Source organism: Thermobia domestica, chromosome 16 (genome assembly GCF_964235325.1).
Source record: "Thermobia domestica chromosome 16, izTheDome1.hap1.1, whole genome shotgun sequence".
NCBI classification, from domain to species: domain Eukaryota; kingdom Metazoa; phylum Arthropoda; class Insecta; order Zygentoma; family Lepismatidae; genus Thermobia; species Thermobia domestica.
This window is the reverse complement of record NC_137469.1, coordinates 181,129,945-181,155,019: the sequence shown is the minus strand read 5'-3', so window position 1 is coordinate 181,155,019 and position 25,075 is coordinate 181,129,945. Positions and strand designations below refer to the sequence as shown.

General features: G+C 34.1%; 1 protein-coding gene across 2 annotated transcripts in view; it reads right to left on the bottom strand.

Moving 5' to 3' along the window:
* Positions 1-2,218: 2,218 nt before the first annotated feature.
* The window catches only part of LOC145673528 (carcinine transporter-like), a 146,609-nt gene continuing 123,752 nt past the window's right edge, over positions 2,219-25,075 (bottom strand). For both annotated transcript variants that reach the window (XM_081743317.1, XM_081743318.1), the window contains exons 6-11: positions 23,768-23,894; positions 19,081-19,193; positions 16,564-16,778; positions 13,390-13,571; positions 12,034-12,206; positions 2,219-3,260 (exon numbers count right to left, since the gene is read on the bottom strand). In XM_081743317.1, coding sequence (XP_081599443.1) covers positions 3,158-3,260; positions 12,034-12,206; positions 13,390-13,571; positions 16,564-16,778; positions 19,081-19,193; positions 23,768-23,894 — 913 coding nt within the window. In that variant the 3' untranslated portion in view covers positions 2,219-3,157. The remainder of the gene's footprint in view (positions 3,261-12,033; positions 12,207-13,389; positions 13,572-16,563; positions 16,779-19,080; positions 19,194-23,767; positions 23,895-25,075) is intronic.

Below are 25,075 nucleotides of genomic sequence, written 5' to 3'. Positions count from 1 at the left end.
TTTTCAATATTAAATAAGCAGCTACTTCCAATAGACATTGTAAATAACTTTTGTTACTGTACAACGAATCTATATTCCATTAAATAAGACCAAAAGCAAACAGGATTACAAAATAGTCAGAAGTAATATGTAGGTAACTTCTATTAACTTAAAAATAGACTAATGAAGTGTGACATTTATTTCTATAGTTACATAATACAGTGTAAATAAACGAAACTAACACGATACAAAATGACACAAACATTTACAATTAACAATATCTACTTCATTCAGGCAGTAACAAGATCATTAAAAAAAAATCAAACGTCAACATATTCTACTTCCAACATACTGTTTCTAGATTTCTAGAATCTTTTTCTGTTGTTATTATTAATATTATTAATAGAAATGTACTTTCAGCCTCTGTTATGCATTTGGAGGTTTGAATGCAAGTATGGTAGCAGCGTTCACAACGTTTCCAGTCTGTTAGATTTGATAACAGTGTAAAGAAGTAAGACCGTTCACCAATAGATGAGATCAATTTATTGCTTGACAGGTGTTAAAAACAAAGAGGCCAATTTTTGTTATGAGAGAGAACAGAGGTGGAATTCGGAAGAACTCAATGAATAGGGTGGCGTTCCTTTCATAGATATTGGAAACTTTTTGTGCAAGGCTACAGTAATTGTGTCTAAAAATAACCTAGCCCCACATTTGTTTAAAAATCTGGATAGACCTGCCCTTATCTCGATATAGAACAGCATATTATTCTTATGAGCCTGACAGTAAAAATAATACAAAACTTATCATTTTTCTTTTCTTTGTTTTTCATAAGTGAGAGAAGATAATGAAATGCATCTTACCACAATCATAGATAATGTGATTCTACAACAGAAAATATGAACCTGAAGAATTTTCAGTGCTGCCACCCATAGAAATTACAGTGTTGGCAGAATAACCTCCCCCAAAATCTAAGTTAAGGCAGCGACTAGAAGAACGAACTGAACTGCATTTGGTTACATATCATGTTTTTGTATCCTGCGAACTACTTTTAAAATAACATTATTATTTAATTTTAATAAGTGTATGTTAAAACTATTTTGTTTATTACATACTAAATAGAACTATTATCTAAAAAATAGTTCACAAGATATCAAAACAACATGATACGTAATCAAATGCAGTTGAGTTCGTTCCTCTAGTCGTTGCCTTAGCTTAGATTTTGAAGGAAATATTATTCTGGTAACACTGTAATTTCTATGGATGGAAAGACTGAATATTCTTCAGGTTCATATTTTGTATTGTAGAATAACATTATCTATGATAGTGGTAAGTTGTATTTCATCATCTCCTTTCACTTATGAAACACAAGCAAAAGAAAAATTGTAAATTTTGTATTATTTTTAGTAAGTCAGGTTCTTAATCATAACTGAAATATCTTCTATGTCTATTATTTCAAAACATCTTGCCTATACGGCTAGTACAAAGATTTCAAATAATGATGGGTGTTCAAGTTTCTGATCATGAATATACAAAGTATCATAACTCACTATCTGCAATATCCTCCAAATGCTGCTATTTTAATAAACACATACACAGGGCAATGTGAGCGTCTGTTTTGTGGAAGAGAATAAAAATATAAAGACGATTGTTTGTGTCGTTATACACTCATGAGATTGTATCAGATTATTAAAAAAATAAATATTTGTACAGCAAGGCTAAAAAATAATGAGATCCTATCTTGTTTTCGCTTTCAAGGATCTCGTTCAATTACTTCTACATGAACGGAGCATACTTCAATATATAAAGCGAACGTTATACAAATGCAAAGAAATAACCCATTGCAGTTGTTTAGTTTCCAAGAAGAATATTACTCAAAATGTAAGTAATTGCTACAATTATTTTAACATGACTGGACTCTATGCTACGTGGACATCTTTTACAAAATGACGATGAGACATTGAAAAATTAGAAATGATCTTACTTCTGATTTAAACTACTCGCTGAGCAAAGCAATACGTTTAGTGTAAAAATTATTAACGTGTAACAGTTTCACCAATAGTAAGACTATTCATGGCTTTGGATTGATTATTTTAACAAAAGAGACACTGACCAAAGCTTAAAACCCACTTTATTTTAAATTATAATTTGTAACTGTTTCGGATATCTAGCATATCCTTCTTCATTTCGATAGTGTCTGAAGAAGGATATGCTAGATATCCGAAACAGTTACAAATTATAATTTAAAATAAAGTGGGTTTTAAGCTTTGGTCAGTGTCTCTTTTGTTTAAAAAAAAAAAAAAAAAAGTTTCACCAACTATCCACTTTGGCTTCATCAGACACTATGAAACGATTATTTAAATCCTATACTTTCTGATGAAGCTAAGGTGTTCACGAACAGTTGGCAAAACTGTTACACGTTATTTTTTTAAAAAAATAAACGTATTCTTTTGCTCAGCAAATAGTTGAAATCAAATTTACATATACTAAAAGCAAAGCGTGTACAATGAAAAATATTACAGAAATGATGTTAATGTAAAAGGCTCCTCTACAAAGGTCACTTCGTTCTTGTTTGAAAAAAATACAACCTATGTCCTAATATGTACCTTTTCTTTTTAACATGTATTGTCATGTAACAGGCTCATATTCCGAGTAAATGTCTATTTAATAAAATTTAATTCTATTAATATTAAATATTAACAGTCTTCTGTCCCATGTTGGGCCCTCTGATCACAGTCTGGTAAACTTAACACTAACTTTGTACTTAGTGTTCACTTTCCTTGACCACCTTAAGCCTAATGCCACAGCTACAAATTAATAATACATCATTTAATGCTAAACTTAATATTTTTCGTTCAGCTTAACGAGTTTTGTTTGAGATCAGGATCTCAGTGCTTTTGAACCTTTACTAAGATTAAAAGACGTGAATTGTTAAGTAACAAATTTGTATCATTACTGAAAAACTCGTTAACAAACGACTATAAAGTGGCAATAGTCATAAGAACATGTCTTCATATAATAGATTCCTCCTGTCGGAAGTTGTTACTGTTCCGTTAACTGCACACTCATTCTTTGAAGGCTTAACGCTGTGTTATAGGCATATAGTTTATAAGTTCTTTGCTTACGCTATATATGTTACGTAGAATAAATATAATACTGTCTGGTCAAAAGTTCCATTGTTTCAGCCATCCTGCAAGGATTCCTCTTCCTGCTTGTTCGAAGACTCGTCTGTATCGTTGTCCAAATCCACTGCTGGCGACGCACCGCCTGTATTTGGCCTACAACTGAATTGTAAACAGGAATTAAAATAACGCAATGAATGTCAAATTTTATTTAATGTTTTATGCTGTACTTTGTAACAAAATTTTATTTATCTTTCATATCTCTATCTCCCTCTCTCTCTATTCTAGCCTTGGAACTTCTTAGATGAGTGATATTTAGATAGAAGTACCTCCAAATCTGAGTAAGAGGATAAACGGGTGGAAAGACAGGAGAAGGAAGGAGATTCCTAAAGAGACAGCAAATAAAATTATTAAGAAAATGTTTGGACGAAAACAAGACGCCGAAAGGACTGAAAATTGTTTTTAAAAAAGGTGTAAGGTGTGAAGCAAGAAGATGTAGACAATTAGTAAAGAAATCAGAGGAACAACTTGTGTGGAATTTAATTAGAGAGAAAACAAGGAAAGTTCAAAGGAATAAAAAAAAAGTGATAAGTTGTTAGTGCTTGTGAGAGAAGAAGTGCTGAGAAGCCTAAGTGAATGGGGGAAAAAGGTTTGAGGAGAAAGAGTTGCAAAGATTGGAAAAGAAAGGGAAGAACTTAGGATGGGAAGAAAGAAAGATGAGAAAGTAAATACAGTTGAGAAGATAGGAAACGTAACATTAAAGGAAGGAGAAAAGATAAATACAATTGAATTAGTTTTTTCGATGGAACAAGCAATTATGAACATAAAAGAAGAGGAAGAAAGAAAGAATATAAGGAGAAAAGCAACGGCAATAGTGAGCCAAAATATGGACAAGAAAATAGGGAATCTTACAAGAGAAGAGAAAAAAAGGATTGAAGAGCTTAAGAAGAAGGAAAGACATTGTTATACAAGCTGATAAAGGAGAAGCGGTAGTACTAATGGAAGATAAATGGCACAAAGAGGAGGTGATAGGTGAGTGAAAGATGAAAGAAGTAGTAAAAGAGGAGATAATAGAGAATGCGAAGAAGGCAGGTTTTAGGAAGTTAACACACGAGAAAGAAAGAATTCCAGATATGAAAGGATTCCCGAAGATGCACAAAAAAGAAGTTGAGACCAGTAATGGACTGTAGAAAGAATATTTTTGAACCATTAGAAGACGAAATAAAGAAAATAGCAGAAGAATTAAGAGAGGAACAAGTAAGTAATAAGGTTAAGAATACAGAAGAAGTCAAGAGGACGATAAAGAAAGTAGGAAGAAGAAATGAGAGGACAGTGATGTTTAGCGTAGATGTCAAAGCAATGTTTCCCAGCTTATGAAGGAATTATATTTTGAAAGTGTTGGAAGAAGAAATGAAAAATAGAACAATAAGAAAATTAAAAAATGCACGGTGTTTCAAAACAACACCGACAACTTTTGGGAGGTGATTCCTGACACCACCGAGATAAGACAAAAAGTATAGACCAACCTGGGTGCACAAATGCTTCCTTTTGGAGTTATAGGCTGCCGAAAACATGACAAAAATGAATTTTAAAGGTCCATAGTTCAAAAACTATGGGACCTACCGAAGTCAGGTCAAGACTTGACTTAGGAACTAGTATGTTCCCTACCCAAGTATCTATGTTTCGGAATTCTGCGTACTCAACCAACAATTTTTATAGAGGGAGTTTGACTGCGGGCACATAATTTGAAATACTCATCAACTACCTCTATAAAATTGTTGCGGAAGTATCACAGGAATCTGAAACTTGGATATTTGGATAGGGCACATACTGATTCCTAAGTCAAGTCTTGATCCGTCTGCAGTAGGTCCATAGTTTTGGAGCTATGGACCTTTAAAGTTCATTTTTCATGTTTTCGGTAGCTTATAACTGCGAAAGGAAGCATTTATGCACCTAGGTTGGTCTGTACTTTTGTCTTATTTCGGTGTCAGGAATCTCCTCCCAAACGTTGTTGGTGTTGTTTCGAAACACCCTGTATAAAGTGATATAAACTGATATGGTAGAACAGTGTGGGTACAATAGGAGATAATTTAGTAAAAATAAAGGAAGGACTAAGTATAGGATCGAGACTAAGCCCAGTGTTATCAGAAATTCTAATGGATAAATGGGAACAGAAAGTAAAATAGGAAAGGGTGAAAGACCAGTTATGTTTTGCAGATATGTAGATGATTGCTTAAGTATTTGAAAAGAATAAAGAGGTAGTTCGAGTAGTTTGTGAGAAGGAAAGAAGAGAAAGGAATAAGCCTAGTGATGGAATTAGAAGAAGAGGGGAAAATAAACTGTCTAGATTTGACAATAAGAAAAATAGAAGGGAGATTTGAAATAATGTAGTATAGGAAAGAATGTTCAGCAGGTCTCCATTGCCACAGAAGGAGTGACGTAGATGAAAGAACTAAAATGAATTCTATTAGAAAGACGGAGAAAAGGATAAAAATGGTAAGACAGTGATAACGAGAAGAGAAAAAAAGACATCGAGCAGTTCCAGAATTTATTAATACAGAATGGATATAGTGAAGCTAGATTGAAGGATAGCAAGAAAGAAGAGAGAAGAAGGCAGATGAAAGTGAGAGAAGATATAGAAGAAGAAAAGAGAGTTTGGAATAGAGAGCATAGGAGAAAAAACGGAAGTCTTGAAGAACTTATTTAATAAAAGAGGAATAAGAACATACAGAAAAGGGAATAAAAGAATGTTTGATGTATTTAGAAGGAAGAAAAGGAAGGTACAGAGATTCAACTAAGTGATGAAGGAGTTGTATATAGAATTAAATGCAAAAAATGTCCTGGGAGTTGTATGGGAAAAGCAGTTAAGAGGTTGGAAGAAAGGATTAAACAGCACAGGGACGACGTTAGATTGAGGAAGAATAGTAACGCAATATATAAACATGTGAAGCAGACAGGACATGAAATAGACTGGGAAGGCGTAGAGGGGATGGAAAGAGAGAGAAGCATTGTAAGAAAATAGAAAGAAGCAGAATGGATATGAAAGGAAAGAAAGCAAGGAAATTATGAACTGGAATAGTGGACTAAATATACGTAGTGTATGGAGGAATATATTGGATAAAGCAGAGAAGAAAGAAGAGGTAAGATTATTGGTGTATTGAAAGAAGAAAGAAGAGGTAAGATTACAGGTGTATTGAATAGCACATAGCTAAGTAAAAGTTTATGGTTCTCAAAAGTGAAAGTTGTTCATGAAAATATCACAGGTGTGCCAATTAAAAGTTAAGCTCTGAAGTGAAATTCGGATCATTAAAAGTTGCAAATATGTAACCAATTAAAAATTGTTAAAAATGAAAGGACGTATCTTATTGGTTCCTAGCTATGCCCGCCTCTCATTTTCAGAGATATATAAGCTGTAGTTTTAGAAATTGTGTCTCATAATGTGTCTGATTAAGGCAAAGATACTTTGCCGAAAGTGTAACCCTATTATTTATTAGATAGTGTATGCTTTGAACAGAATTTCTTTTATTTTATACATAGATATACAGGGTGGTAGGTAACTCCACGGACAAACTTTGAGAGGTGATTCCTTTTATGAAATGAAAGAAAAAAGTTCTAATAAACATGGGACGAAAAACGTCTCCTTTCAGAGTTATGAACCGTCGAAAATTCACGTTTCGAAATACTCTGCCATAGAAACTACAGGACCGATCCCAAGCGGTTTAAGGAATTACAAAGGAACTAGTATGCAAACTATCTAAATATCCATGTTTTACCATCCTCCGTTATCGGTGAAACGAACTGTAAAAAGGAAAAAAGGAAATTGAGGTATAGGGATACTCCTTTAAGTACTAATAACGCGTTCATTTCGCCGATAACGGAGGATGGTAAACATGGATATTTAGACAGTTTGCTTACTAGTTCCTGTGTAATTCCTTAAACTGCTTGTTATAGGTTCTAAGGCAGGGCGTTTCGAAACATGATTTTTCGAATTTTCGGCGGTTCATAACTCTGAAATGAGATGTTTTTCGACCTATGTTTATAAAAAATTTTTTCTTTCATTTCATATAAGGAATCACCTCCCAAAGTTTGTCGGTGGAGATACCTACCACCCTGTATGTTCCAGTATAACTAGAATTCCGGGAGCAATTTAACCAAACATGGTAAGGATATTACTTATATCTGAAAGGGAGTATTGTCGGTTTAAGACACCCCCCTATCGCTCCTAGGGGCGAAGTGGGAGGGAAGGCGCATAAAAATGATCGAAAACGACTCATATTGGTGCCGAATCCATAATTTTTGAGGTCCATAAGCTGATTGGTGACGGATGCGGCACCCTTTAAGTCCAAATTAAGCTTCCCCTAGAGACCGTAACACTCCCTAGCACACCTAGCGGGAATGGGAAGGGGAAGACGTATAAAAATGTTCGAAAATAACGACGTATATGAGTGTCGAATCCATAGTTTTCGTGTTTCCTAAGTTGGTTGTTGACAGTTTTGGAGCGCAGTCATCCCCCAGTTGGGTAAGACCCTTTCTAGCACTCCTAGGGGAGGGGAAGGAGACCTATAAAAATCATAAAAAATGACCGATATTATTGTTGAATCCAGTTTTCAGGGTCACTTAGATAAACAGTGACTTTCCGATTTAAACCTACATTACCATCCCCGCAGGGTGTAAAATGGTGATATGTAAAAATATCGAAAACGGCCGATATTAGTGTCGTCGAATCATTAGTTTTCAGCGTCGCTAAATTAATTGGCGGCAGCCCTGATGTCGTTTAAGTCCAAATGCAGCCCCCAACGAGAGCAAGACCGCTGTAGCGCTCCTAGGAGGAAGTGGGAGGGATAGACATAGATATGATAATAAACAATAGATATTAGTGTCGAATCTATAGTTTTCTGAGTCACTTAGATAAAGAATGACACTCTAAATGCCATTTAAGTTCAGACCCTATTAGCACCTGGGGGAATTGTGGGATGTAAAAAAGATGGAAAATGACCTATATTAGTGTCGAATCCGTAGTTTTCGGGGTCTGTTAGTTGATTGGTTTCAGTTCTGATGACTCTTAAGTTCAAGTTCAGCCTCCAGTAGCTGTAAGACCCCTAGCGCATCCAGGAAGAGTGAAAGGACGTAACATATAAAGTAATCGAAAATAACCGATATTAGTGTAGAGTCCATAGTTTTCGGGGTCTCTGGGACGAACAACACTCTGGATGCCGTTTAAATCCAAGTTCAGCTCCATTAAATATCTTGAGGCGGGGAATGGTGACATGAAAAAATCATGAAAAACAACCGATATTAGTATCGAATTCATATCTTTCTCCGCCCCTGTTGATTGGCGACACATTATATACCATTTAAGTCTACGTTTAACCCGCATTTCCTTAAGGGGGTGGGAAGGGGTTGACATGTAAAAATCATTGAATACGACCGATATTAGTTTCGAATCCATAGTTCTCGATGTCGCTGAGATTAATATTTACACTTCCGATAGCGAAGAGCTGAAAAATAAAATGTCTAAAACGACTGAAATTAATGTTGAATCCATAGTTTGGGTTCGTCAAGCTATTAGTTAAAATCGAGATGACATTTAATCCCAAGTTTAGGCATGAACTGACATATCAGCTGGATTGGGAACTTATAGGGGCACATTATATAATTTGCATGTAATGTTATGTGTATAAATGAGCATTCTAGCGTAAATCCAGAACGTATGGAGCAATTTTAATCAAACGTGGTAGATATATAATTTTCAGTTTGAAAAAAAAAATGCTGTGGAAGTAAAACTCTCCAAGGCGTGGGAGTTGGAAGGAGTCACGTAAATACAATGCAAAACAACTGATATTAGAGTGCAATCCATAGGCTCTGGGGTCGCTGAAATAAATAGTGACGCTTCCAATGCCATTAAGTCGAAATTGATCTCTATCGGCAATATGTGTGTGTGGGGGGGAGGGGGGAGTGAAAAATAAAATTTCAAAAATGATTGAGATTTGTGTCAAATTTATGAATTTCGGGGTCGGAAAATCATCTGACGCGTTTGAAATGAGGTTTGGGAGGTAGATAGTACTGTTACTTCAAGCTGAGTTTTTAAATAATCTTGAATGTTGGAGTTCTACTAAAAATGTTTAAATACTCCATTTTAACTACTGTCTTGATCTTCAAGGCTTCTTACTATTATTCCCACGGAAGGTACTTTACATACATTTCAATTATAGGATAGTTCTTACAACTTTGGGATCATCGGAGCATATGCGACTATATGTATATTTATTATTATTACTATTTTACTCAGCTGATGTGAATGTAACTTTCTAAAGACGGTATGAAACAAGATGGAGCAGGTGACCCGTTTAGCGTAGTCGGTAACGCTCTCATCTTTAGTGCGGGTGGACCCGGGTTCGACACCTTCGACTCCCGGTGGAGACTTTCGGTCGAAAAGTGTAAAAGCTTTTCCACGTCAGCCATTCTGGTTAGGTTTTTCTGTGTTTCCCCTCATTCACACCAGGCAAATACCGGGATGGTACCTAGCATAATGGCCCCAGGCCGATTCCTTTCTTCCCCATTCCTTTGTTCCTCCCCAAATACCAGGGCAGTGCGATCGTCGAGGGACGTCACGGGCTAACATGGCCATAGCTGCCGACAACCCAGAAATGTTGTTCTTAATTGTAATCCTAGTTGCAGCAGTTAATGGAAGTGGAATGGCTGGAGAAGATGTAGAGGTTCAGAAAATCAGTAACAACAGACGTAAAGGCAACAAAACCAATTACCTAGTTCGTTAGGCACCAGTTTTACCAGTGAAAAGAACTGTAAACAGAAGGTATAACGATTGCTACTTGAATTGGAATCGCTGAGACTCGCAATGATAAACCAGAATGCTTAAGTTGTGGCAAACTGTTGTCAAAATGTAATGTTCAAACACAAATACGCCGTCATTTCTAGGAATCCATCGAGAATGCAACAGCAAACCAAGTTATTTCCCGAAACGGACAATGAACGTGCAGGAGCCCAGAATATCATATGAGTGAAAAAGTTAAAGAAAAGGCTCTGAGGATACAAAATAGTAAGTTAGGGAATTGATCACGTTGGTGAAGCCCATACTATTGCTGAAAGCCTTATCAACCTTGCGTAAAGGATATAGTTGAAACGACACACATAAAGTATCTTGAAATAGTTAACGCTTCACTGCGACTAGTTATATTTTGATTCTTGGCAGACTTTCTACTTCATTTCTAATTGATGGGCAAAGAAACAACAAATTTCGAATGAAACAAAATTTTCCAGATATTTTTTGAAATAAGTTGAGGTTGACAGTTGGAAGTGGAAACGCGGCGAATTAGCTTGGCTTCAAGTAGGTAGAGTCTCTTAGTCTGGTTCGGCCGGTGCATTGTGTTCTTCCGTCTGACATTATCATGTTTTGCGTCGTTCTGAGACGGACAAAGGTGAAGTACATGACTCATGACTTGCATTTTACTCTGAATGGCTGACAGACGACAAACTTTATGTTTGACACAATAAATGGAACTCTTTCTTATACAGTTAGTGTTTCAAGCGGCTAAAGGTAAATGGTTTCTACTCGATATCTTCTTCATGCGATTTGAGACGTTGTCACATTTTTATACCTTAATAAGTGTATAATGCAGAGTATACTTTAGAAAATCTGTCTTATCAGGAATGATTCCAAAGTTGATCCTTGAATCTGCGGACAACCTATATATTTCCTGAAAGGGTTTATCGAGTAAGTTCCAAAACAAGTTTCAATTCCTTGCCCGGATGAGACGTATCTTATATGGAAGATTCACATATGTCCAACTTCAAGTGACTTCGAAAAAGTATGAGTTACGTGGTCCTCAAGCCTTAAAAACAAAGATCAAGTCCTGGTAGCACCATCTTGCCAGGACCGTGACGTGTGAGTTACATGGTTCTCACACATGGCGAAAAACGAAAGCCAAGCTCTGGCAAACAACATCCACCCTCATTACCCGGGCATTGTGGTGACTAGAGGGGTTAAACCTCGAAGGGTGACCAATCGGGTTTATATAGCTCTACAAAGAAAGAGCTGTTCGGTTTGAGTAAATGAGCTCAAATTACCACAACGACTAGTTTTCACCTAATTAGTAACTCAAAATCTGTTGAACGTTTTTGTACCGTGTGACCTATCAAACAACACATCTAGATGAGTAGTTGATGAATATATAATGAACGCACTGATCTGACAACCTATATACGTGAAATCGTGGGAAATATAGAAATTGAAATAAATTCACGGAATGTGTCACACCTAGCCATAACAATGAGTCACATTAGTTGTGATACTAAATGACTTACTGTTGACTGGATATTATGAATATGCTTTTCTCAACTTTATAGGTTCACTAATAAAGGATATTTATAGTAAAATAATCATTTTTTGTTTGTTTTATTATCTTGATATAGGATATAATTGGTAGTTCATTCTTAATCGACTAGTAATGCGAAGCACTTTGATATATAGGACATACAGGTCAAGTTATTTTATATATTTCCAACCCTGAAGGGGTAGGGTCACTTCCGGACAAAACATTGAAACCTGTTTCGGAACTTGCTCGACAAACCCTTTCAGGACACATATAGGTTGTCCCCAGATTCAAGGTTCAACTTTGAAAACATTCCTGCTTAGAAAATAAGGTAGTAAAGTACCAAGTTTCTTAACATAATTTAGCATTTTTTTCATTCTTCATTAGAAAGATAATGAAAATCCGTATTTTCTAATTTTGAAATTCAGCAGAACACTAAAATATACACTTAAAAATACTAAACAGTCATATAGAGTCAAATATAGTTTATAAATTAGTGAATAGTATCTATTTATGTTTTCCAAACCACTGTAGAATCAAAATAACATTTTAAATATATTTTTAAAAATAAAACTTAGATTACCTAATGATTATCTAATTATTACCTTGGAATGCAAGGCATCGCCAAAAACCTTTGGTCTTTTCCGAAGTTCTCTGCTTCATATATAGTTTGCGGCAGAGGTTGATTCAAAGTCTCAGGGAGAAGAAGGCACAGAAAACCACCGAAAACAGCCATCAGACCAAGAACTAAGAAAGGCAGCATAAACTTGTAGGAGCTCTGCAAAGATAGAGGATATTATAATACCTTGAAATATATTGTGAGTCATACGAATAAGATAAGGCTGTCAAAGTTCCTCATACTGTTTCCGTTGGTAACAGGCACGTAGCCAATGGGGCGGGGTCCGGACAGACCCCGGACTCCTTCGAGACCAGAAATGAAAAAAATAAACAAGGATGAAAATAAAATGAAATGAGAAAAAGAAGGATCAGCGTTAAAATTAAAAAACTATAGCAAGCTTTTGATTACTCTTTCTTATGAGGAGATTTGTATTACTTGCAATACATGGTGGCGAGGTGAACAAAATATCATGGAAGAACCAAGGAATTTGAAATTTCTAGAAAAGTTACTTAACTCGCAGAATTTCTGCTACTAGTCAGGGAGATTTCAAGCTTCCGAAAGCATAGTGCAGTAATTACACAACAGCCTGGACATTTATCATAATTTTTCCTTATCGCATCCTTGCAGTATCAAACGTGATATTTCAAAAACAATTTTCTACTGCTCCTTTAACCTGTCATTTGGAACCGACAGTAGTTGACGGAATAATAAAAACAAAAATTTTTGTGGAAAGAAAGCTCTGCTAATATTTGATTTAACAGAGAAAGAAACGCAGATATTGTAAAATATTTTATAAAATAAGACATTATTAGGTATGTACTTTTTATAATAGCTGAGGTCATAATGAAAGGAAAATTGTTATATTTGAATGAACAGAGGAAGAACGTAAATACATTGTAAAATCTTTTACAGTACTTTTATTATTATAATTATTATTATTTTACTCGAGATTTCTTCATAGTTTGTTATTAAAATACTTACCAACATATCCTCATTTTATTGTCCTGACAAACCCCTCTATGTTGATAGTAAAGTAGTTTAGACTGATAGAGCTCCTGGGCCTTTAGAATTTCTTCCCCCGTTACGAAATCCTGGCTAAACGAACCAATATATGTTCCAGTAAAATCGTTTTGAATGGTCGAGCCCCTGGTGTGATGATCACAGTATTTCATGACACTGACCCCCCCATTCACGAAATCCTGGCTACGTGCCTGTTGGTAATCATATTTTCTGTTAGTAGAACGAGTAAACTTACGATTTTACTATGGCACTTTTTCATTTTGAATAATGTTAGCAGATATTAGTGTATAAACATTATATAAATATACGAGGTACTACTTACTAGAAGAATAATCATTGGTGCGAAAAATGTGGCAGCGTGACCAGAAATGTGCACAAAGTTGCTTCCTTGCCCTCGGACTTCTGTAGGAACTAATTCCAAGCAATATTGCCAGCCCGTATTTACGACTATTGTAATACAAAATCGGCCACAGGCAGCTAAGCTCACAATAATACCCTGAGAATCTGAAATATAAACAAATAAGAAACACACTATGACAACAGTATTCTAACATGTTAGGTGTACTACTGACACCTTACTATTGACGGAAGCAGTCAGTTCGTTATTGTCACTTGTACTAATTAAATTCATTACTTGTGATTTTCCCTTTGAATAGTATATCGTCGGCGTTCAGGCAGAAGTCACAACTTCAAAAACATACGAATGGAGTTAGGCACTTTTTCCAGTACGATAACGATACACAAGGTAAAATACACGACGTTCTAACATTGTCAGGCTAGATGTAGCAGGTGAAATTATGATACTAAATGTGGTTATCTTTAGCATAACAATGCCATTTGCTACATCTAGCCTCATAATAAGTATCAGAACGTTTTATATTTCACCGTGTATATCGTCCTCGTACTGGAAGAAGTGCCTAACTCCATCCATATGTTTTTGAAGTTAGTGACTTCTGCCTGAACGTCGACGATATCATGTATCATAGTATGGTTTCCATATAAATGTATTATAAATGCAGACATTCTAGCAGAATCAATATTTGCTTAGTAATATTTATCACTGTCACAACGTTACAATATCCTAGTAATATTTTCTTCTTCTTTTGGACTAGTGCAAAATATAAAATACTTTCTCCCAAGCGAAATTATACAGGATACTTTAAAATGAATGCTACAAACAGAAATGCTACTAATGACTTCTAGAACAAATTTATTCTAAAAGTACGGATGTAACATGAAAGATAAACTCTCCAACTGTCTTGAGTTCATTTGTAAACTCTGAAGACATCGACATGGCTAAAATTGTCCACTAGCTGTGCTGGTATGCAAAACGACGGCATTGACTATAGAGAAGTTTTACTGTGAAGTCGAAATAATAGAAATTTATTAGCAGCCGCTGTACAGAGACGTTCCCAAACAAAATTTTGTAAACAAGCACCGGACTAGGACATTTTATAGTGGGTCAAACAATTTGATGAGATAGGGTGTTTTTTGCAAGGGAAGAAGCACAAGCAAAGCCAGAGGTAAGAACTTTATTATTTGCACATTGTCGCATGACAAAATGAGTCCACATTGAACTAGTAAATATTTGTGATAGAGTGTGGATGTGCGGAAATAAGCTCGGAGATTTTACCTTTTTTGTTACATCGGCACTTTCACAATGAATTCATTTGAACATTCATAGATAACTTTTGAATTATTTTGTATGTTGCTCATATACCCGAGTTTGCTTCGTAGTTATTGGAGGAGAAAATCCACATGAATACGAAGCCATTTTGCCTTTTGCTAGCTTTATGCTAAATGTAGAAGTGAATATGAATTCGTTGTTAATAATTCAGTGTTGAAAGTACTGATTATAATATAGAAAAAACTTGTAATAAACATGGTTTGAAAAACGTGTCCTTCATGATTTACAAGCAGACGTAAAACCAAGAAGTTAATTGTTAAAGCATTTGGAATAAATAGAAGGAAACTAGTAATCTCTATGTAAATATCAATGTTTTAGAACAATAGGGTACTTGTACAGTGATTTTAGAGAAAGGCTGACTCAAAGCTAAAAAGTCTTCCGGTTACCCATTTTTACTCTTTAAAGTTCTTCATTCAGGTACCATACGATTCTGAAATATGGATATTTACTAGCTAGTCAGCTCATACTTTCTGAAACAGCTTTAGCTATATATATATACTAATGATTTACGTTTTCGGGAGCTTATAATTCTGGAGGGATACGTTTCTTGATTTCCTTATGAGAATTTCTGCATTTGATGAAAACTTCAACACCGAGGATATGTAAAACGAAGATTTAAAAGTGTAATGTGGGATCCGAATCATATCTCCTATTAGAAATTCAAATCGCGTTTTCCGCACCTCAAGATGTAGGCGCTAGGAAGTCACTCCCAATACGACAATCAGCCGGACATAGTGTGCACTGGCAAACATCGTCGAAGAAATGTAAGCACAAAGATTTCTTTCGTATATGTTATTTATTGATATTGTATTATATTTGTTGCGTTTCGTGTACCAAATATATGTGCAAAAATACATGCACCTTGGTTTAGAAGCTAGTATTTGGTGTACAAATAAATTTTCTGTTCATGAATGATGTGACTTAGATTTTGACAAAGTATTAGAAGAGATCCTAAGAAAATTTAGTTGTGCTGATTTTCTGACGGAAAAGCAATATCTGATATTCTAGCACAATCAACATTACTAATGATAGCTTGAAGTTTGTAAAGTACTTGTACGCAACTACGATAAATGAAAACTTGTAACTAGCTTCTCCAATTCTTAGAAATCATATACGTAGTTATATGAGTTCATTTTTAAATTAAATTTCATATGCATTTAGTTAAGATAAGCCTAACATCAAACTATAAGAATATAGCACTACTGTTACACATTACAAAGTTATGAGATTCAAAGACTGAAATACTGTATTATTGGATCAAAAGATCCAATGTATTTTAATCAAAAAATTTCTTGTAGGCCTTATGTCTGGAGAACTACAGATAGTGTACACAAACCCAAACTATCACTTAACTCACTATGATGTCCTTATTCCGTAGAAAATACGAAAACTCGATTGAGGGGCTGTTCAAAAACTTTGTGGCTCCTGATCCAAAAACTATGGCCAAGATCGCAATCTTTTGATCCATTTTTTTGATCATTCCTAAAATTCTTGTTTTGATATTCTTACGATACTATATACCTCCGTTTATTTCAAATTGTATATATATCAGGAGTCAGACCAACATAATATAACCATGTCTATGCTTCTGTTAACTTTATATGAAATAAAGATTTAAATTTATTCTTCAATTAGTAACTACTGTGAGTATTTGTTTGAGATGCAATTTGACGAAGAAATAGATATGCATTTTTAACGGATACGAAAGAACAGAAAATGTCCAAATTCTAGTATTACGGCTATTTTCTTATGTTCAACCCTTGTTTAATGTATAACAGGAATTCAACTATTTTCCAGAAGGATACGAACCTACAGGAACAGCAATTGCAACCAAATAAAAGAGACCACTCAATATGAGTCCAAGGCAGCTTGTCCATCGACGACCCATCCACTCCAGCAACACAATAGTCAAGAGATCAGCTGGAAGCTCCAGCAGTCCAGTAAGGCAAAAGGTGACGTAAAGACTATAGTCGAGATTCCCTAGATTCCTCACATGGCCATCATACACAACAGTAATTATGATCCTGAAAAGCATATTCTACTATTAATGTCATAAATATACTCCCTGAGAAGGAATCTCTTTTACCTTGAAAAGGCAATCTAATGCTATGAATGAACACTCACTAATAACTTACTTCACACTTCATTTAGTTTTATCGAAAGAAAGCATAATTTCTTTGCTAAATTTTTACACTTAGATAACTGATTAAATTAAAACACAAATTGTTAATGTTTTGGTTTTACACAAAGTCTCCGCATTCCTTAAATACGATTTAAAATGATAATTTGGCGTAAATCATAATACAAATTAAATTTATAGCCAATAGATAATTTCAGTTTATATGTTATATGTGACAATTATTAGATTCTAAGGTGTCGATGGCATAGGCGGCGCCAGGACTTTGGTAATGTGGGTGCAGGCTAGGATGGGACAACACATCCTAACATTGTTGCCAGAACGCTCTGTACTATTGAGCCTTAAGATCTAAAAAATAATCCCTAAGTGTTACTCAAAAAAAAAAAAAAAAAAAAAAGGTATGATAGCGAGTAACTTATGAAATACTTAAAAAGTCACTCAAATATATCCACACATAGGAAACAAGAAATATACAAAATAGAAACGATTATTGTAAGAAATCTGAAAATCGAAGTTAATATGGATGCAGCTGCACCCGCTGTGGCACCACCTATGGTCGATAGAGTTGTAAATATTGTAGTTGGACAATATACTCAAATTGAAGGATAGAATGTGATTTTTTTTTTTTGTTACACAAATTTTTTTTCATAACTTATTATTTCCTGTTATTACCTTCCATTCCGTCGCTGCGCCTTCAAAACAGGAGCGTCATTTCAAATTTTGCTTGGGGGGCCAAAACCCCCTAATATAAGTAAAAGTTTGCGTTTTTCACTGATTTTCTACTATTTTATTGATAACATCTGTATAAATCTCAAACGCAGGGGGGGGGGGGAATTGGCCCTCCCTGCCCCCCTAAATGACGCCCCTGCTTCAAAAACCGCAATATGCAGTTTTAGCTCAAAATGCAATTTTTACTGATATAGGAGCATTTTGATATAAAGCATTTTTTTTACAAAGACTTTTATGCGATATCGTTCATTTAAGAAATCGTTATCGTGCGTCATAAAATAAAACCTGCCATGTTATGTTGCGGTCAAATTACTCATACCATTTTCTGCTAAGCTTTCTCAAAGATACATAGCTGATTTTATATTAAAATAGTAACAATAATGCTCGCCCAGCAGCTGCATAAATTTGTTTTATTTATTTATGTATTTACCTACCATTTAATAAACAAGTAAAACAAACCATTAGTTTTTTCTTATCCATCCTATAAAAGTTCAAATTTTGCACATAATGGTTTTCAGAGGCACAGCGTAACAAATTTTAATTATAACGAAGTTTCAGCTGTTCTTAAGAGAGAAAAATACTTTGGTTTCTTATTTACAAATTTCGCGATACAGTACAAAACGCCGAAACTATAAAGACATCTCTGAAGAATAGCATTAAAAATTTCTGAGTGCAACAGTATTTGGTTACGCTCTCTTCCGAGGCGTTTTGTGCTGTACCTTATCTGTAAAATTCTCAGTATACTGCTATCCTTTTAACATCGGTGTTTCGTCATGAATATTTTGTTGATTATATTACGCGTTGGTTCTGTCGAATCAGATTGTCAATAAGTTTAAATTAACTTCTTTTAAATTTATTTACAATAAGTGCTCCATAATATTTGAATACTCATTTGCATATTATTGCAACAATTTTATTGCCACCACATATTGTTTAACTGAAATAGCAAATGTTACTAGTTTAACTGGATGTCTATATACCTCTTCTGTTCTACCTGTTTCTTTAATCCTTGGATAAAACAGATTTTAGCCTCATCTCTCCTCATTTGACTGCCAATATTTTTAAAAATTTAGTTATTAACACTCATTCGCTGACATGCGATTTTATAATAATAAAAGTGTGGTAGAAGTTCACGTTTAGGCACAACGAGTCATTCCAATAGCATTGAGTAATATATGGATGCATAAGCAGGTGAGTGGTACTGTATTATTTTTTATGCATGCCATTGTCGTACAGGCTCATACTGGCATATGGAGAACAGCTTTCATAACCCTTGATATATAATGATACATTTGCCTGCCGATTATGTGTGGTCTGGTATTCCGACATTAATGATTTTTTACATGTTCGGGTTTGTATATTCAATTATAGCATAATTTTCAAACACTATAATTAGTAAGTACCATATCTGTCATTTGTATACAAAAGTTACAATTAGATGAACAAATCCATCTACTTACCATATCAGTGTAAGGAGAATCATTCTTCTCCTTAAGTTTGGTGTTTTAAAAAGTTCCACAACTGTGTGTTTCTTCTGAGAAGCTTCTCTGTCGTATGTCTTTACCGAGGCACTCTATAAAGGAAGGAGTAAATTTAGTAATATTTCTGCATCTCTTCAGGGCAGGGGCGGATCCAGGAGGGGCGATCACAGGAAACTTTCTTATTTTATATATAAATAAAACCCATCCCAGAGTTTGGAGCTCTTAAAAGTAGCTCTAAGTAGCAGTATTACAACCCATTGCTCCACCCCCTCCTCCAAGAAGTCTGTCCTGGATCCACTTCTGCTTCAAGGGAGGCTTTTAACCGCAAATTTTGCCTTCCTAAGCTAAGTTTAGAAAAAGTAAATGTAATGTATGCTACAATTATTCGTCCATAGAAATTTTTGTCTCATGGATTTTATATATATATATATAATATTTTCAAATTTAATTAGAATATCTCTATTATCCATACACCTCGTATTATACAAAGTGTCTGATCACAATCCTCAAAATGTTTCTGCATTTACAAAATTTACAACACGATTAATCGATATTTTCCGTTAAATTCATCCTTATATCAATTCGATACGAGAACCACCATCATATCCATATACAAAATTTCAGGTTAACAAAAATTCAAAACTTGATACATCACATAAGAATAAAAGTATATAATGATATTTTTCAAAGTTTGTTAAACAAATGCGAAGTTTCCAATAAAAAAAGGTAAAATTATTGTTTCGTAATCATCTATTCTATTTTACCAGTGGTTCTCAACCTAATTCCTATCACGATTTCCATTTTATCACATCCTCTTGCCAGCGACCACCTTAGAATTTCTGGTTTGTTATAATCTTGTGTGGGACTTACCTATTGCAGAGATCTCACAATATCAATCTATTTCTGTAATAGTGGAATCTATTTCTTGTATATAGTGGATAAAGTAACTTTACTAAAAGCGAATGGATTAAAGCGAAATTTGGTCATTCCATTGATATTACAAATATCGAACCCGATCTGTCATACTGTTTCAAAATGGAGGCGTTTGAAAATTTTAAATTTCATAACGCCCTTAGTTTTGGGTTATATGATAATAAAATTATTTCTAATTTTGGTTTAAAAACTTGGACTGTCGTAAAAAAAGTTATTGAATATTTTAAATGACTTGATAATGCGCGTCACGAAGATTTAACCGCACATTGCCGCACTAGTGAAATCACACCAGGCTCTGGTTTCTCATTAGCTTTCAATTTTAATTGTATTTCAATATTCAGATTTTGTTGTATTTATATTTTTCTGCTATTTCAATATGCAGTTCTCATTAGTTTCACATCATACCTCTTTCATTTAAATGGATTTTTAAACAACACTGAACTAATTATATTAAATCTCTTCCGCTTATCTTCGGAACCCCCACGAAACCCTCTCCCGACCCCCCTAGCGGCTCGCGACCCCTAGATTGAGAAATCCTGGCATGGACAAATACTTTGAATCAGACTTTTCCGTATAGGTTCAAGATTAAAACTTACTTTGTGTATCGAGCAAATATAAATTACTAGCAGCAATTAATGTTTAGAACTTACGCTACTATTGTAATACTTCATTTGAATATATAGTATTTTCATTCGAATATATAGTTGCTGTAAAGAGTTTTTTTTTTTTTTTTTTTTTAAGATTTTGTATTTTTAACGAAACCATGAACTCTCGGGTCCTACGGGGGGAAAATAAATAAATTTTCTAGTATATCTTTATTTCTTGTCACCTTAGAACCATGAATTTCCTATAACCAGTGACTTATGCCTACAAACACCTGTCAATTTCAATTTTTTCTCTTAAGTCGTATTTTTCTACTATATTGTCTTCCTGTCTCTCCCATAATACCATTAAAATCTTCCATTAAAACTACGCATCTTATCTTTATCTATGATTTCCTTTAAATTCCGAATTTTCTTCCGCTTCTGTCGTGAACGCAGTCATATGTTTGCACTTCTTAAGTCTATTGTAATATAATAATCCATTATCTATATGATGATAATATTAAATCTTTGATCTATTATAATTGTATGATCTACCAATTCTATTTTCATTGTCTTCTCCTTCAATCACTTCCCAGAATTCATTCCGTATCATTATATCGGTTTTTCTTGATTGATGATCCAATAGTTAACTGCTTAGAACTTGCCCAACACTCTTCCATCTAGTTTCACATACTTCTACCAAGTCCCAAATTACTCTACTCCTTCCTTGTATTGTACATCTTCCTCCTTGCAACATTTACATGCATTTTATGGTCCTAATCTTGATGTTCTACCCTTATATTTTTTATCACTTATCCATTGTCTGTTATGCCCTTGTCCAATAGTTTTTCCTCAAAGACTTCTCCCTCATGGAGATCTGAATGAAAGATATTTTATTTTCTGAAGAAATTTGTTTCGTGCACGCCCACTATAATATTTTTCTTCCAATTTTCACTTTCAACTAACTACGGAAAATTATATGGTGGTTTCTCATAATTCTTCACATTGCAATACTTGAGCCTAAAACTAACGTCAGACGGCGATAGTGAATCGTATGGATTTAAACTGAAACGTGTGTGGTAAATATATATATATATATATATATATAAACCTGAATATTATTATCATTTTTATTAGTAGATATACAGTGTATTTCAAAACAACACCGACAACGTTTCTGGAGATGATTCCTGACATCAAAATAAGACGAAAAGTATAGACCAATCTGGGTGCACAAATGCTTCCTTTCGGAGTTATAGGTTGCCGAAAACATAATAGACATGAACTTTGAAGGTCCATAGCTCCAGTACTATGGGACCTACCGTAGTAGGATCAGGACTCCACTTAGGAACTAGTATGTGCCCTATCCAAATATCAATGTTTCAGAATCCTGCGGTACTTACGCAACAAATTTTATGTAGGGAGTTTGGCTACGGGCATATACTTAGAAGTACTCACTAATTATATAAAATTTGTTGCGGAAGTAGCGCAGGATTCTGAAACATTGATATTCGGATAGGGCACATACTAGTTCCTAAGTAAAATCTTGGTCCGACTACGATAGATTCCATAGTATTGGAGCTATGGACCTTTAAAGTTCATTTTTTCATGTTTTCGGCAGCCTATAACTCCGAAAGGAAGTATTGTGCACCCAGGTTGGTCTATACTTTTTGTCTTACCTTGTTGTCAGGAATCATCTCCCAAACGTTGTCGGTGTTGTTTTGAAACATCCTGTATAGATTGAACCTCGCTCAGTGGAAATTTAAGTAATTAGCAATTTATAATTAAACTCAAGTTTTGATATTCGATCTCTGCTTTATTTATTTAATTTTAACTTATGTTTCAAATGCATGTGACTGCATTTTTATAATCAGACTTCTATTAATTTGATAATAGTTGTATAATTTAATTGTTACATATTTTGTAGTTTTACATTTCAATATAAAAGAAAGAAATATTTCTCGTTTGAAACCTAAGTTAAAATACAATAAATAAAATAAGGATAGAATACCAAAAACTATATTTAATTATAGTAATCTCCGCGAAAATTATGTAGAATATACAGTTACTAGTTTGGTGCATGTTACGTTAGTTTGAAACTGAAATATGTACTTTAAACTATAACGATAACGTGTATTTTCTTTGTTTTTATTAATTATTTATTCAGTGCAGAAGTGCTATATATTAACTTGCACAAGTTACTTAGAAGAAAAAGAAAAATGTAATATTAAATGTTATTAAAAAGAATGTGGATTTGTACTGATTATTTGGCTGTTTTTATGTAAACGGGTTTGTTGATTGGTTGTCGTGGCAATTGACTTGGTTAGTAAGGTAAAAGTTTTGATAACCAAGTACATGTTTGCACATAATTACAAAGATATAATTAGCCGCGACATCGTGTAATACAGTTGTGCATCGTAATTGCTGTAAAGCAGTTAATAATTATTGCAAAATAGATTGTGTCTTAAATAATTCAACTGGCGTATAATTCTACAAGAATTCTAGAAGCAAACATCAGTTAATTATATAAATTAACTAAAGTAAAATCGAACTGAGGGTAACGTTATGAAACGGTATTTTAACAAAGACTATCTGCTTTAAATACACAAATTGTATTTATGTTGCTTCTCTTTTCTTTTCTACACTTGTATTTCCCTTTTCTAAATTAAAACTAATGAAAACAAAACGTAACCTCTCAATTAAATACGAACTTTATATTATCATCCTTGGAACAGTGAAGATATATTTAAGATAATGCATTTTACAGTACACAAACGAACCAATTTGCTTTAAAAAATCGAAAATTCATCGCTGCAGCAACGAAAATATTAAGAGCATCAGAGGAAAACGGTGGGAAAGCACATTTGTTTTCAGCTTCATTTTTCATATTTTCAATTGTACTAATGTTTTTACATGAATAAAAGAATGATTATGACTTAATGGGGGCGGCAGCAGCGATGCTATTTGTACCCATCTCGTAATATCTTTCCGCTATCATATGTTCTGTTACTAATAGCTTATCGTACGATGCCTCTGTAACATTTCAAAGTATAAGACGAAACATGCAATAATCAACATCCGAGACTCAATACTCATACATATAACACAGTTCGAAATGTCATTTAACTTTGTGTAGTTCTGATGCTTACGTAAAACTCTTGAAAGATGCTTTCGTCCACGATTCGTCCATTCACTTTGGCAACTTTCCTTAAGATCTTGATAGCTCGAGAAACTTTTCCTTTCGATATCAGCCAACGGCCAGATTCTGGAACGAAGCTGTTACAAAAACATGATTAATAATTTTAATAATATTAACAGAGACAAGGAACAAATTTCTTTAAAAATTATCAAAATTATATATTGGTTTACAAATTGTAATCGCTTAATTACTAATATGAGCTATAGGATACATATAATGTAAGAAAAAATTATTGATCTTCAAACCGCTGACTTTTATTGTCTATGTAATAATTAACCTTAATATTTCAATCCACACTGCAATCTTTCTGAGGATCAGTTGCTCTGCTTTACTGGAATTCTATTATTTGTGCATTTGATCGACTGATTTAGTGCACTATTCTTGAATATCTTCCCCAACTTAGACGTTCTTTTCAAATTTCGTTCTCTTAAAATATATTTCTTTAGTAACATAATTCTATATGAGGCTGGAGAGTTGTTTTAATGTATTTATACCAGAACAGGATAACTTCAGAAGACAATACCCTAGTCTGTTTATTAAATCAACCTAAATTTTAATACTTAAATATAAAATACAATGTATTCATTCTTGATTTCAAATGCATTTATTGTTATTTGATTACTTCATTGGCTATATAATGGAAATATGAGCAACCTACATTAGCAGATACGTCATAATTTTAACCTCCACTTTTAATAAATTCTCAATTGAAATGAAAAATAAAATACGGTGTCTTGCTTCACTTCATCCACTTTACTCTATACGACATAATTTTATTAATAAAAGTAGTAGTCCCATGACAGCTGATAATAGAATAGAATACATTCATTTAATGAATATTTACTTTATCTTGTAGTGAAAATTGCATAGCAAACTACACAATATTTGATTACTTTATTAGGTCTGAACTTTAGGTGAATTAATAGAAAGTAAGGGGATATATCAACCACAATTTACACAATAAATACGGTTGATGTATCTCCAATATTAATTCCTGTTTTACTGATATAGTTGATAGACATTTCCTCTACAATTATTTGTGATGTAACCAGCTTTCTGTAGTACTACTACGTTCACTCCACTATATTGATAAATCTCGTCACATATGGTGTAGATAGGGTTGCCATTCGTCCCGGAAAACCCGGAATCGAGAACGTCACGGAATCGAGATCTGCGTCCCGGCAAATTCCAGCGAAGAAGAAAGGAACGGAATATTATACTTTGCTCTTTTCACAGCATTAGGTATGTAATTTCTCTT